Consider the following 16,265-nt stretch of genomic DNA (forward strand, 5'->3'; position numbering starts at 1 on the left):
CTGCTCCCAGAATAGGGCTCTTTTTTTTTGTGTGCTTTTTCTTTCATTGTAGAAAAAAGCGTTGCCCCGCCCCCCTTGCATATCATCTGCCTGGGCAAAGGACGTGCACGGTCTTCCCTTTGCCTCTAGGGAAATGCACATCACATATGCCAGGAGGCAAAGCTCCTCATTTAGAAAGCAGGAGGGGAGCATGCCTAGCGCCACATTATCAGGAAGTGTGCCGGCTGAACCAGGAAAAGCCAGCGAGCCTCTTAATGATGTAATCATCAATATGGCAGCGTGGGACTGAGAGGTGGCTGGGAACAAGAGGATCTCACCAGGACAACGCTGAATACTCTTGGTGGGTGTGTATCGAAAACCTACATAACAGATCACTCAGTAAGCAGGTGAAGGGGGTGGTGAAGAAGAAGAAGAAAAAAAAAGGAATAGTGGGCTGAGATTCACAAAAATAAAATAGTAATACATTATATATATATATATATATATATATATATATATATATACACACACACACACACACACCTTCACACCCACTGTAATGTAGAAACAGATATGCACTACACCACTTATATATAAATGTATCTGTACTTTCAGTTTTCCAAGTTCACTTCCTGTGATGGTGTGGCAACAATGCTGCTCTGCTGCTAAATTCAGAGCAGAGTTGCTGCTCTCAGGTAGGCTATGCAGGCTTGCACATGATATAAAAAAAAAATAATAATGCAGGGGACGAAGGAAAAACAAATTTTACTGCTGATTCACAAGCCTGTGGCTGGTCAATCAGCACTTAGCCACACCTACTGCTTTCTGGATTGAAATCCCCCCCACTGTATGCTGCAGTGTCTGGGAGGGAGGGTGTGTAAGCTACAAAAAGGAAGGAGGATTTGGCTCATTTCAAGTAAAGACTTTTTTTTTTTTGTTTTATGAAGCTTGTGCAGCATACAGTAACTGGAATTGGGCATTGCTTAGACTGTCATAGCAGAGTCTTGAGTTGTAATTTAATGTGTAAAACTACATCTCTAACAAACAAGGCAACCCAAGAAGCCCCTGCTGTACGTTCTTTGATATTCTGCTTAAACAATTTATAAAAAGCAGACAAAGAAGCCAATTATCTCATGAATACACTCAAGCATTAGATTTTAAGATAAATTTTCATACTGGAACATTGTTAATCCTCATACGACTTAGAGTTCTTCTGTAATAGCTGAAGTCGTTCTGGATGGCCGGATTTGTCATCTAGAAAGAGACAATCAGATCTTCGTCACAAAGTGCACAGCAGGTTATTAGAATAACAACAGACAGATGTGTTGGTACAATAAAATATTTTTTTAAATTCCTGAACATTCCAAAATGAAGTGCTTTTCATCACAAAGCCTATGCTGAACACCAACCCTTGAACAGAACTAATCTGGCCTCTAGGTATCATTATGGGCATAGTTACTTACCTGAGAAGTCTCTTCTTGGTACCATTATGGGCATTGTTACTTACTTGAGAAGTCTCTTCTTGGTATCATTATGGGCATAGTTACTTACCTGAGAAGTCTCTTCTTTGCACAGATCTCCCAGTATGCATAAACTGCAGGATCGTCTCTTCAAACCATTACACATTAAACCAACCACATCAGTCCCTGCTTAGCCCACATTCTATATAAAAAAGTTCTGCCTATACACATACTTTAACCAGTTCCCTGTATACGCTCCTGCAATCCAGAGCAATTTTTACACCGCTATGGACCTTTTTATTTGGCGTTACTGGTCATTATAAAGAAAACAAAGTAATACTGTACATTTATAGCAAAGGCATTTTCTTTTTCATTTTAGATTAGGGTTATAATCTCTATCAGTTTCCTTTTTGCTATTGTGTCCCATTGGAGAGATTTCCCTTCACTTTCTGTCCCATAGCCAAAATAGGAAGTGAGAAGAAATGCCTTCAAAGTGAAGGAGTCCCTGGTCATCACTGGAACTAGGGTCCCCACTGGAAGATTTACCTCCTATTCCTGTTCTATGGACAACCCAAAATTGTGAATTTTTGTTTCATTCATTTTCACTCTTGGTGATAACTGTTAACAGGAAAAATAGGGAGGGTTAATCTGCCTAACAAGCCAGCAATACCATTTTGACAGGGGTTCCAATTAGAGATCGAATGTTTATCGGCAACACCGATATATCGGGGGCCGATATGCACTTTTCCCCATTATATCGGAATAGGCCCCTGAGGTTACCGTTATTTAGGGAAAGTGCATGTCCTGGGGTGATGCCTGCAACTAGAGGTGTCCGGTGTACCGGTGTCCATAGCCGATGGTCAGCTGACTTGTAATGACAACCGATGTGGCTGAGAAGCCGCTCGGCTGTCATTACAAGGAGCGGGAGAGGACGTCCCCCCCCCCCTCCCGCCGCCTTCCACGGTTTACCCGAGTCTCCCGTCCCACTGGGAGACCCGGGCATCCTACCTCCGCCTGCGCTGCCGAAGGGAAGACCCAGTGTAGCATAAAGATGTGTCCCCGTGAAAGCCGGTATCCCTGCCGCAAGTGCGAACGCACTGGTCTCCAAGTAAAAACACGGAAGTGATGTCATAACATCACTTCCGGGTACTCGGCGCCGAATTAAAAAAACTGACAGCGTTTAAAACAGCCAAACTTGGCGTTTTTAATGCTTTTCAGTGCTGAGGAGGGGGTAGGGGTCTTTTAGACCCCCCAGATCCCTCCACAACCACATATATTGGCCGATACCGATATCCGATGACCAAAATATCGATATTGGTATCGGCATTAAAAAAAAAACAATATTGGTTGATCACTAGTTCCAATCCCTCTTCTCTATATGTAACACTTAAAAAAAAAAAAAGTTTATTTTTCAAATTTTGCATTTTTTTTAATGCAAAGCAAACAAACCAAATGGTAAAAAATTAAAAAGTTCAAATAATGGTTGGAAATAGGGCTAAAACAACTAATCGACTAAATCGATAATAATCGATAATAACATAATTGTCATTATCGATTAGTTGCTCCGTCGATTAGTTGTGCTGCTTTGTGAACTTTCCTCGCCTGTCAGCGAGCTGTCTGCTCTGTGAAGCCGACGGCTGCATTCACTGTCTCTCTCTCTCTCACAGCTCTGCACTTCCGTGACTTCCCCCCTCCCTCCTCCTTTCCTCTCTGCCCTCTTGCTGATGTCAGTGAGGGAGTGAGTCATATCGAGGTGAGGCAGAAAAGAGGACAGAAGCAGCTTAGTGCTACGGTGTCCTGTGACTGTCCATACAATGCAGCCCACCAAAAAATATAATAAAAGCTTCTCCAGATAAAAGTTAATATTCCTTATAAAGTGCAATATTCTAATAGAAAAATAAGTGATTAAAAACGTCCATATAGCACATATAGGGGGTCTTTCTATGCTGCCTATTTCATATCTATGGCTGACAGGGATGTTTTTATTCACTTATTTTTCTATTATAATATTGCACTTTATAAGGAATAATCGGATTTTTGTAAGATCTTACCGTAAAATCCTTTTATCTTAGCTCATTGACAGACGTAGTCTTCTTGATTCACAAGAACTGGGTTATGTTGTCTCCGCAGGAGCAGGACTAGGCAGAAAGAAAAAACGTTCTGGCTCCACCTTAGGGGCAGTCCCTGAGGGTATATCCTCCCTCTCTCTGCTACAAGGCATCAGTTCTGTCACAAAGCAGCAACAGAGAATTTAACCCAACCCAACTCAATGATAGAGGGGCGGGTACTACGTCTGTCAATGAGCTAAGAGAAAAGGATTTTACGGTAAGATCTTACAAAAATCCGATTTTCTCTGTCGCTCATTGACAGACGTAGTCTTCTTGATTCACAAGAACTGGGACATCCAGAAGCAGTGCCACAAATGAGGGGTGGGATTGACCGAAATCAAAATCCAATCTAGAAGGCCCAACCGGTGCCAAACTAGAAGTTTTAAAGGCTCATTATAAACAAAGAATGAGACTCAAATGAAAATTTCCAACGGAAAAAAACCCTCGAGGCAGACCACTGGTCTCCTCAAATGGCGGCCTGCAAAACCTTGCGGCCAAACGAGGCATCAGACGATGCCATTACATCAACTTTATAATGTTTTGTAAAGGTATGCACCGACGACCAGGTAGCCGCCTTGCACACCTGGACCACTGACGCCTGATGGCGAAAGGCCCATGACGCACTAAGAGCCCGAGTGGAGTGCGCCTTAACAGGGAACGGGGGCTCCCGACCCTTAATAGAATAAGCCTGTACCACCGTCTGTCTGATCCATTTGGAAATAGTCGCGGCAGATGCAGGCAACCCCTTTTTGGGTCCATCAAGGATCACAAAAAGTGAATCCGTCTTGCGAAACGAGTCTGTCGTTTTCAAGTATACCCTGATCGCCCGCACCACATCCAAGGAGTGTAAAGCAAACTCCCGAGGATGACTGGGCTTAGGACACAGGGAAGGTAATACAATTTCTTCATTCAGATGAAATTCAGAAACCACTTTTGGTAGGAAGGATGGATTCGGACGAAGAACCACCTTATCTCTATGAACCACCAGATATGGGGAACGACAAGATAAAGCGGCCAGTTCTGACACCCTGCGTGCAGAAGTGATAGCCACCAAGAAGGCCACCTTCTGGGACAACGTAGGTAGAGGAATCTCCCTAATATCTTCAAAGGGAGGTTTCTGAAGAACCGACAATACTAAATTAAGATCCCAGGGTGGTAACGGCGCGCGCACTGGCGGAGCCAGATGTCGCACCCCCTGGATGAAATTCCGCACCAAGGAATGAGTAGCCAAAGGCTTCTGAAAGAAGATAGCTAATGCTGAGACCTGACCCTTGATAGTGCTCAAGGCCAGTTTCTGCTCAACCCCTTGTTGCAGAAAAGCTAATATTCGACTAACCGAATAAGACCGTGGACGGAACCCCAGAGGTTCACACCATGCAATGTAGGACTTCCATGTACGATGATAAATCTTTCTGGAAGTCGCTTTCCTTGCTTTAACTAGAGTAGGAATAACTGAAGCTGACAATCCCTTGTCCTTCAGTACCTGGGTCTCAATAGCCAAGCCGTTAAAGCCAGCGATCGTAAAGCAGGATGGAAGATCGGTCCCTGAGACAGTAGGTCCTCCCTGAGAGGAAGTCTCCACGGGACGTCCGCCACCAGTCTGACCAAGTCGGCGTACCAAGCTCGGCGAGGCCAGTCCGGAGCTACCAGGATTACTGGAATTCCTTCCTCCTCTATCCTGCGAAGAAGTCTTGGCAGTAACCCGAGAGGAGGGAAGGCATACATTAGCTGGTATTGCCCCCACGGGGCGATCAGTGCGTCTGCGGTCTCTGCTAGAGGATCGCGGGAGCGAGCCACGAATCTCTGTACTTTCCTGTTGAATCGTGATGCCAACAGATCCACATCCGGGGTGCCCCACCGTAGGCACAACTGGTGGAAAACGTCTGGATGGAGGGACCATTCCCCCTGATCCAGGGTCTGACGGCTGAGATAATCTGCCTGCCAATTCTCCACCCCCGGAATGAACACCGCAGAGATTGCTGGAACAAATCGTTCCGCCCAGCGAAGAATGCAAGCCACTTCTTTGGCCGCTCGGACACTCTTGGTGCCCCCCTGGTGATTGACATAAGCCACGGCCGTGGCGTTGTCCGACTGGATCCGAACCGGGCTGCCCTGGAGCTGCTCGGTCCAGTGAATCAGACAAAGTCTGATCGCTCTCAGTTCCAACACATTTATCAGCAACCTGGATTCTTCCAGGGACCAAAGTCCCTGGACAGATAACTGACCGAGAATTCCTCCCCATCCAGATAGACTGGCATCCGTGGTCACTATCGTCCAATATATTGGTAGAAATGACTTTCCCTGGCTGAGCATCGGAGACCGAAGCCACCAGACCAGAGACTCTCTGGTCTGTTTGCTCAATCGGATCCGATTGTCCAGGGATTTCGGATTCCGATTCCATCTGAGAAGAATCTCTTGCTGAAGAATTCGGGTATGGGACTGGGCAAATGGGACTGCTTCGAAGGAAGCCACCATCAACCCCAGAACCCTCATGCAAGTTCGAAGAGAAGACCAGCTGTTGGATAGTAACAACTGGACTGCTGATTGAATCTTCCGGAGTTTCCCTACCGGAAGGAAAACTCTTGACCTGACTGTGTCTAGAATTAGACCCAGATATTCGAGCCTCTGGGTGGGAACCAGAAATGACTTTTGCTGGTTCACCAGCCACCCGAATTCCTGTAAAGAAATTATAGTAATTTCTATGTTTTGTAGCAGGGTCTGAGGAGACTCTGCATGAAGCAGGAGATCGTCTAGGTAACCTAGAATCGATATGCCTCTTTGGCGCAGTAGTGCCAACATTGGGGCCAACACCTTCGTGAAGACCCGAGGAGCCGTGGCGAGACCGAAAGGTAACGCCACAAACTGATAGTGGTTCTCTTCTACGGAAAAGCGTAGAAACCGCTGATGTCCTGCGAAAATGGGAATGTGAAGATAGGCGTCCTTGATGTCTATGGACGCTAGGACATCCTCTGGATGCAGGAAGGCTGCTACTGTGCGAATGGATTCCATCTTGAATTTCCTTATGTTGAGAAAGGAATTGAGTGCCCTTAAGTCCAGAATTGGACGCACTTTGCCCTCTTTCCTGGGTATTGTAAATAGGTTTGAATAAAACCCTTGAAAACGTTCTGTCCAAGGAACGTGGACTACCACTCCTTGTTGTAGTAAATCCGTGACTGCTCTCCGCAGATCTTCTAAACGATCCGGGGATAGTCGGATATTGGAAGGGAAGAATCGCGCCGGTGGGAGAGATCGAAACTCGATCTTGTACCCTGACCTTATGACTTCGCAAACCCACTTGTCCGGGATTCTGGAAAGCCATGGATCCGGGAACCGGCGAAGACGTCCCCCCACCCCAATTATGGGTGGGGGCGCACCTTCAGGCTTTGGACGATTTATCTTCAGGTCTGGAGGGGGCGGGCTTTTGCTTGCCCGACCAACGTCCCCTGAAGCCTCCTGAAGGAGCTTTGGAGGACTTAATTTTTTCACCCGCGGGACGAAAAAACTTTTTGTGAGCAGAGAAAGAAGGCCCTCGTCTTTGACGAGTTCCTTTACCCTTAACATTTTGCGGTAAAAAGGTGCTCTTTCCACCCGTGAGATCCTTAATGATCTCATCTAAGTTGGCTCCAAATAGACGCTCTCCTAAAAAGGGGATATTAGCCAATGCTTTTTTGGAACCTTGGTCGGCTAACCAACCTTTTAGCCACAGTGTACGCCTGAGAACCACTGCTGAAACTGATGCTCGCGCCAATAATGGAGTGGCGTCTAACGCCGCATCACACACAAACTGTAACCCCTGTATCATTTGTTCCAACAAATCTGATACCGCCTGAGGGACCTCTTCTAAGTCCCGGCGTAACCACTTGGTCCATTCAGTTACAGTCTGCGAAACCAGACCAATAGCAATTATTGGTCTGAAAGCTGATCCAATCAAGGAAAACATGGTGCGAGACATAGCTTCTATCTTGCGATCCACTGGATCTTTAAAAGACGGAGCGTCTTCTAAAGGAATAACCGTGGCTTAGTTCAATCTAGCAATTGGTGAATCCACCACGGGTGGTTCTGTCCATTTCTTAATGAGGGTTTCCTCAAACGGATAACGCCTGTTAATGCGTTTAGAAATAGCAGAGGTGCATTTTGGCAGACTCCATTCTTCTTTGATTGGATTGCCAAAACATTTGGGCAATGGAAAAACCTTCGCCACTTTGATGCGTTTTTTAGTCCCAAAAGGGATTTCAGTTTCAGCTATTTCCGACGGAATACCCTGTAATCTTAAGGTTTCTTGAACAGATACAATGAGTGCGTTTACCAACGCTTCCTCTCGGGCTATGGCTGATGCCGAAACATCCTCCTCACTGTCTGAAGAGACAGTACCCGAGACACCAATCCCAGATGAAGTACCTGCAACTGCAGAAATAGGCTCAGATTCTGAATCCGAAGTTTCAGATAATAAGGGGTTAGGCGGGGGTCGCTTTCTTGCGCCCTGTCCCTGACAAGCCACTTCCACCCGGGACACAAAAGTTTCCATAATAGCTGACAATGATTCAACAGTCAGTGGGGTGCTGGAGGATCCTGCAGACACCTCGAGGGAATCCGGTGGAGATACACGAGTGGCAGGGTCCATGTTAATTCAGGACACCTCTGCCAGAAAAAACAAAAAACTTTTTTTTTTTTTAAATAAAAAAATACCTCTTTTTTCTTTTTTTTTTTTATGTGTCTCCCCCTAGCGCAATAGCGCCCCTCAGAGTACCTGCTTCTCGATCCCCACAGAGAGAGAGAGGGACCCCCAAGGCTCACCACCCGATGCAGAGAAGTTTCCAACCAACTGCAGTCAGCGTCTGTCTTTTACAGACTGGAAAGAGCTGTGTTCGTTTTCCCGGGTAGAAGGACGTGGCTCCGCCCCCTGTGTACGCCTTCCGGCGTTCCCAGCTCTCCACGAGGTAGCTGGGCTCATCAAACATGGCCGCCCCCATACGGGAGACAATAGACTCCAAAAACACGGCGGCCGGCGGGACCTGAGGACATTCATGCACCCGGTCTACGGCAAAATGGCGGCGGACTGCCGAAATCGTTTTTCCCAGCACATCCACCTGCATCTCTGCTAAGTGGCGGTTTATCGATCTGCAGGAGGTACACTACAATTAAGGTAGGATTATACCTCCTATGTCTGCTGTAATACTACAGTCTGCTGGGTAGAGTGTTAGCTCTCAAACCAAGTCCACTTCCCACCAAACACATACTGTATTTACAAGGGGGACTTTTAGTGTCAGATATATACTGACCATGTATGGAGGGGCCCATAATTCATACTGCCTCATAACGAGGAAAAAAGGGAACGTTTACTCACCATACCGAACCGACAGGCACTCTCTCTTCACAATACCCTCTCCACCGGGGTGGGGGGTTGTGGACCACTCCGGACGCCTCGACTCTCTGGTTCCTGGCGTCCAAGCGAGACTTTTAACTCGCAAGGTCAGTCCCTCCAATGGGACTCCGTCGCGGCCGACCCAGCGCGGAGCTCTGGTCTGCACGCGCTCGTAGGCAGAAAACCGGGGTGACCACTGGATCTCAACATCCAGCCCGTCGCCCGGCCCCGCATACTTACTTCGCTCGTAGGCCGGCTGGGGTGACCACTAGTGTCGCCCAGTCCGGCGTATTTGCTTGAAGATCTCACAGGAAAAAAACACTGGAGAAAACTATCTAAAGAAAAAATCTTGCCAGGACCAAAAAGATCCCAGCAAGGAACTTAGGTCCTTACTCCTGACTAGACAGAAAAAAACTGATGCCTTGTAGCAGAGGGAGGGAGGATATACCCTCAGGGACTGCCCCTAAGGTGGAGCCAGAACGTTTTTTCTTTCTGCCTAGTCCTGCTCCTGCGGAGACAACATAACCCAGTTCTTGTGAATCAAGAAGACTACGTCTGTCAATGAGCGACAGAGAAATTAACTCTTTTATCTAGATAAGCATTTATTATATTATTTACAGTATATAGGAGCTTAATTAAGAAAAAAAAAAAAGTTTTGGTATAAGGCTCGGGTCACATTTGTGCGATGCGGGAAGGCTGCGAATATGCAGCCTGTTCCCGCATCGCATCCGCACAAGAGGCAGTTCACACTGCCATATGCGACACGCAGGGGGTGTCAATTAAATGTTAACGACACCCCCAGTTTGATTGCATATCGCAGTGCGATCTGACAGTTTGCACAGAATCGGATCGCACAAGTATGAAACACTGTGCGATCCGATCCTTAAGGCGGCTCAAAAAATGCCTCCTGTGCGAGTTTGGTGCGGATGCGCTGCGAATTCAGCCATACAAAGTGTATGGCTGAACTCGCATCCGCACATGAGATCGCATGTAATTTAGGAGCAGTGCGCTCTGAATTACATGCGATCTCGCAAACCGCACAAGTGTAAACCGGCACTAAGTGCTGGTTCACACTGCACCCGCACAAAAGTCGCACATGACCCTTTTTTTGCCGCATCAGGATCGGATCGCACAGTGGTTCACACTTGTGCGATCCGATCCTGTGCGAACTGTCAGATCGCACTGCGATATGCTATCAAACTGGGGGTGTCGTTAACATTTAATTGACACCCCTGCGTATCGCATACGGCAGTGTGAACTGCCTCTTGTGCAGATGCGATGCGGGAACGAATACGCAGCCTTCCAGCATCGCACAAGTGTGAACCGGCACTTACACTCTATTTGCTCATTATTATTTTAAATAAATGAAAAAAAAAGGCATATTGAGATTTTTTATTATTTTATCCGATTAATCGAAAAAATAATCGGCAACTAATCGATTATTAAAATAATCGTTAGTTGCAGCCCTAGTTGGAACCCCCCCCCCCCAAAAAAAAAAAATCTGCATGAAAATAATAGCTAAGGGGAGAAAGGGAAGAAAGAGTTCATTATGGCTTATAAACTAAGGGTTAATGAGGAGTTAAAATATTTAATAATTTAAAATTTTACATTTCAATTTCAAGTTTCTACTCAGAAACTCAATATCCTGGTGTGTTTTTGAATTAACGGATTAAGCTGAATCCAGAGGAAACCTATGCAAACACAAGGAATGCAGATGGTATGGGCAGGTGGGAACCAAAACTAGAACCCAGTCACTGTTCATTCCATTTTGCACCTACATCCTGTTTTCATGAATTAGACACATTTGTAATAACACTGAATAAATAACATGGATAGAAACAGTCTGGAGGCTATCATCATACCTTAAGCTCATCAAAGCGGAGGGTGAAGTGAAGAATTTCGGCAAACTGTTTGGCAAGAGCCTGCTCTCGCTCCAGGTGCTGTGTTGGGGAATAGGGGGTACTGGTCAATGCTCCTAACAGTCCACGCAATGCTGCCTCTAAATGGAGAAAACAACAATGGTATAAGAATATAAAAACGTAAAATACAAGACTATCAGTCAAGGTCATGGTGAGAAAGCCAAAGGGCGCTTTTACTCCCTTCCTGCCCCAGGCCATTTTTCAGATTTTAGTATTGTCACACTTTGAAAGACAATTACTCAATCATGCAACATTGTACCCAATGGAAATACTTTAATATTTTTTTTTTTTTTTTTTTTAGACAGATAGAGCTTTTGATTGGTGGTATTTAATCACCACCGGGTTTTTTGTTTTTCTCTATATAAATGAAAAAAGCCTAAAAAATTATGAAAAGTTTTTGCAAATCTTTTTACATAAATTTAGGCTAAAGCATAGTCTGCTACATTTCCTTGGTAAAAATAATCAAAATCACTGTATAGTTTGTGTGAAAGTTATGGAGTCTACAAACTATGGTATAGAAACTGCAATTTCAAAAAAGTTGGGGCGCTGTGTAAAATCGACATAAAAACAGATGGCAATGATTTGCAAATCTCATTAACCCATATTTTATTCACTATAGAAAACATATCCAATGTTTAAACTGAGAAAATGTACTATTTTAGGAAAACAATTAGGTAATTTTGAAATTGATGGCAGCACCACATCTCAAAAAAGTTAGGACAGAGCAACAAAAAACTGACAAAGTGGTACTAACAAGGAAGAGCTGGAACTTCAAAAGAACATTTTGCAAATGATTAGGTTAATCACCAACAGGTCAATAACATGATCGGGTCTAAAAAAGGGCATCTTAGAGAGCCAGAGTGTTTAAGAAAAGTAGAAATGGGCTTGATGAAGTTCACCAATCTGTAAAAAGCTGCGTCTAAGGCTCCATGGGACGTTAGAAAAAACGTGCTGCAAAGTTAGTTCTGACGCCGGGAAAAAGCAGCTGTTAAACGCGCTTTCAGTAGCTTTTTCCATTTGCGCTATTGCACGTTTGGCCACGTTGCTTTTAGCAGCGTTTTTTCTGCCTCCATTCAAAATCAATGGTTCCCTATGGGAGCCTATTGATTTGAATGGAAGTCGCACCGCAAGTCGGATCAGGATGATCCGACTTGCGGCGCGACTTGTGCTGTGAGAATCTTGAGGGGGAACTCCACTCCAAAAATGGGAAAAAAAACTGTGTGGGGTCCCCCCCAGGTTCCAAACCAGGCCCTTCGGGTCTGGTATGGAATTTGAGGGTAGCCCCATGACGAAAAAACAACGTGGGGTCCCCCCCAAAATCCATACCAGACCCTTATCTGAGCACGCAGCCCGGTAGGACAGGAAGGGGGAGGGGACGAGCGAGCGGCCCCACCCCCTCTGGACCATACCAGGCCACATGCCCTCAACATGGGGGGTGACCGTCTTTTCGGTGCGGGGCTACCCTCAAATACCATACCAGACCCGAAGGGCCCCCACGCAGTTTTTTTCCCCCATTTCCCCAAATAATTGCGTTCCAAAAAACGTCCCTGAACTCAACTGCTTGCAAATGACTGTAAACGACCATGTGTACATGGACACATAAGATAACATGCAGGTGGGTTCAGGGGCTTCTGAAAAAAACGCCCAACTGCTCCTAAACGGCCATTTACAACGTCCCGTGTACATGGAGCCTAAAAATTGCTAAACAATTTCAGAATAATGTTCCTCAACCTAAAACTGCAAATACTTTAATTATATTATGATCTACAGTACAGAATATGAAAACATTCGGAGAATCTGGAGAAATCTCTGTGTGCAGGGGACAAGGCCCAAATGCAATACTGGATGGCCGTGAGCTTCGCGCCCTCAGATGTCACTGCATTAAAAATAAGCATGATTCTGTGTTGGGCATCACTGATTCCAGCAACACTGGCTTGTGTGGTGATGATTGAAGAACTGTGACTTTGCTTCGCAGCTGTGGCAAGAATTATACCCCCTGTACGTCCCCCAATTGCGACCTATTCAAGTGAAAGGGACTGCTAGTGTGGGGTTACAAGAAGTTAAAGCAGGCGGTGAGGAGGCAACGCAACGTCTTCTCACTTCATGTTAAATGCTCTCTGAAGAGCCATCTAAACACAGTATAGCGGTCGCCAAATATTTTCACACACACTGGAATTAACACCATTTGAAACAGTGTTAGGCCCCTTTCACACATGGGAGTCCATCGGCGGACTCCGTTTTTCTCAGAGGGGGATCGATCTGCCGATCCCCGCTGAGCAGGCGGATGGCAGCGGAGACAGAGCTGTCAGGTCCCCGCTGTTCTCTATGGGGGAATCGGATGAGAACGGGCCGCCTGTCCGTTCTCATCCGATCCGAAAATAGGGTTTCCATCCATCCAGATTTGACAGACTGGACCGGATCAGATGTCAGCAGACATGTCTCCACTGACATCCAATGCCCCATAGAGATGCATGGGGCATCCGTTCAGATCCGCCTGAAAAACTGACAGGCAGGTCTGAACGGTTTCGCTAGTGTGAAAGGGGCCTTAGGGTTTTTGGTCATGTCTGTGTTCCTGCTACATTCACACCAGCTATTTAGGTCAGTGCAAATTGTAGCAGAGATTCCTGCTGAGGCTCCGAGTTGGTAGGTGTGTCTGACAGCCCTGTTCACCGTAATGACAGGTCACCAGTGGCTGCAGCTATTTGTGGAAAAGTGCATGCAGCAGTGATCACTGCCGGTAATCGCTGGCTGTGCAGAAAGCTGCAGCAGCCGGCAACCTGTCATAGTGAGCGGGGTCAGCAGCCGACCTACCCACTCAGAGGCGCAGCAGGAATATCAGATTCCTGCAGCTACAATTTGCATTGACCTAAATGCATCTACCCGCACAGAGCCACAGCAGGAGTCTGATTGCTGCTGCTACAATATGCACCGGCCTAAATCGCCGGTGTGAATGTAGCCTTCGGAGAGGGCAAATCATTACAGTAGCAGTATAAACAGCATTAGAAACATAGCAAACATTCTAACCCAGCCTTTGTCAACTAGGGTCCTCCAGAGTTTGCTAGGGATCCTTGAGCAATGTACAATTTCCACCTTCCACAAAAGTTATCACTGTCACCATCTTTTTCACCAGTTTGCTAGGCGGGCATTCTTCCTACTAACCAACAGTATAATGGGGCACTTCTCCACTGATCATCAATGTAAGGTGAGCCACACTGACCACCAATGTAAGCTGGCTTTTTTCCACTGACCCATGTCAGGAACCAACCCAATTTTCAAAGTCAGGAGTTTTTTTTTTTTTTTTTTATTGAGCAGCCCTGGGTGTCAAACTAAGTACCCCACATTCCTATTCTTATATCTGCAACTTATGGTTTATGCTAATGTCCCAGGAGAAGAATATATTTACATTTTTTTTATATGCAGGAGTTTCGAGACCTAAATGTTTTTGAGGAGTTCATTCACGTTAAAAGTGCTGGGAAAGCTGGTCTAAACCTTTCCACATTCAAACATTTAGGACCTATTATCGAGCATTTCATCTCATTCGATTGGCATTGCCATGGCTTAGCAAAACACTGGGTAGCTATGGAACTAGAGGATCCACAGGGCATGGCCCTGAGTAGACCATGGATTGCATCCCCAATACCGAAGGACCTCTGCACACACACCACCTTGGGAAGTACTCTTCTGGTATCACGGGAAACGTTTCATGCCACTTGGATCTCCCCACTTCCCTCGTCTATGATCCCCATCCTGGGAAACCCAGATTTCTCTGCGGGGATGCATAACGCACAGTTCAGACGCCTGGAAAGGAGTGGACGTATGCATTTGACCAATTTTTTTCAGTCAGATGGTACCCTGCTTTATACAGACTGTTGACAGAGGACCCCACCCGCAGCAGGACAACAACCCCAAACGTACAGCCAATGTCATTAAGAAATGTCTTCAGTGTAAAGAACAAAGAGTCCCGGAAGTAATGGTTTAGCCCCTAAAGAGCCCTGATCTCAACATCAAGGAGTCTGTCTGAAGAGACAGAGAGGATTTGAGACTGCCTACATCCACAGAAGATATGTAGTTAGTTCTCCAAGATGTTTTGAACAAAAGACTAGAAGAATTGATGATGTTTCAAATGCAAAGGGTGGTCACACCAAATATTGATTTGAATTTATTTATCTTCATATACATTCTATGTTGGTAATTTCTAAGAATAAACTATTACTTCTATTTAAAAAAAAAAAAATTCTCAATTTACAGCAAGACGTTTGCACAGTAATGTACTGTATATTGCTGCTACTCACAATAAATCTCTAGTGAGTGATCTGGCCTTACTTGTTCTATCACTTAAAAATGGAATCTGACTCTGGGAAGCAGTGACATGGCAAGAACATGAGAGTGTGAGGAGATGATGATGCTGGAAATGTGCATAACCTTATTTGTATATGAGGCTGTAAGCTTACAGAGCACATAACACTACACACATCAGTGAATTCTCATGGAAAGATCATGAGGCATACATTACCCAGCTGTTGAGGAGGTGCTGCTGAAGATATATACAAGTGAATGTCAAACATTCTCTACGTACAACTGAACACTGCATAAGATAGGATGCAGGCCTCTGTTATAAATAGGAGCTTGTGTCTTTCCTGCAATATGCAGCTTACAACAACCACTTGCACTTCAATGCTTAGAAAAGGACAAACATTTGATCTCTAGATACAGCATTAATTAAAACTTTAAAATATTCTTCCTCCTGCCCCCCTTGCCACGCTAATGAAGCCAAAATGTAGGGCTCTGATGTGAAGAGTGGACTTTAGGATTGGGGAGCTCTGTGATGGGGGGGCTCTGATGTGATGAGAAGTCTCAGTGATGGGGGGAATCTGATGTGCTGTGGGGACTCTGACATGATGAGAGGCTCCAACATGGTGGGGGGACTACTGATTTGATGGGGAGCTGTTGATGTGAAGTTAATGTAATCAATGCGGCTGTGTGTATCATCCCAGGCTCAGGTTTCATACTGATAAGTAGCATTTACGTTTTTTACATTTTGGGCTGAGGTGGCCCAGGATTTGGCATTCTTTTGAAGAGTTCTGTGACTGAAACAAGGTTAGGAAACGCTGGCTTAGAACTGCAATCTAATTTTTTTTTTTCCACAAAAAAAACTAAATGTATTGATATTTTACAACAGTTGTACAGAGCAGTACATACACAAAAAGGATAAGAAGAAACCAGAGTCTACAAAGATCATAGTAGCTTTGATGGACCGCCAGGCACCCAGCCTAGGTGCCTCTGCCAAGATACGGCTTCCTCCACTCTGAAACCAGGAACCAAGTATTATAGCTGAACACTCAAGAACTAGACAACACTGACTTGGGTGCAAACTGGAACTGACTTTTGTAAACTCACCCAGATTTATACCACCATATGTACCACACAAAATCTGGTA

The 16,265-nt window shown here is 45.4% G+C and overlaps 1 protein-coding gene across 7 annotated transcripts in view; it reads right to left on the reverse strand.

Moving 5' to 3' along the window:
- The window catches only part of CYRIB (CYFIP related Rac1 interactor B), a 292,903-nt gene that overhangs the window by 20,718 nt on the left and 255,920 nt on the right, over positions 1-16,265 (reverse strand). For all 7 annotated transcript variants that reach the window (XM_082257777.1, XM_082257778.1, XM_082257779.1 and 4 more), the window contains 2 exons: positions 10,772-10,908; positions 1,156-1,233 (listed from right to left, as the gene is read on the reverse strand). In XM_082257777.1, the coding sequence (XP_082113903.1) occupies positions 1,156-1,233; positions 10,772-10,908 (215 nt within the window). The remainder of the gene's footprint in view (positions 1-1,155; positions 1,234-10,771; positions 10,909-16,265) is intronic.

Source organism: Pelophylax lessonae (assembly GCF_965119305.1).
Source record: "Pelophylax lessonae genome assembly, chromosome: 5".
Taxonomy (NCBI): Eukaryota; Metazoa; Chordata; class Amphibia; order Anura; family Ranidae; genus Pelophylax; species Pelophylax lessonae.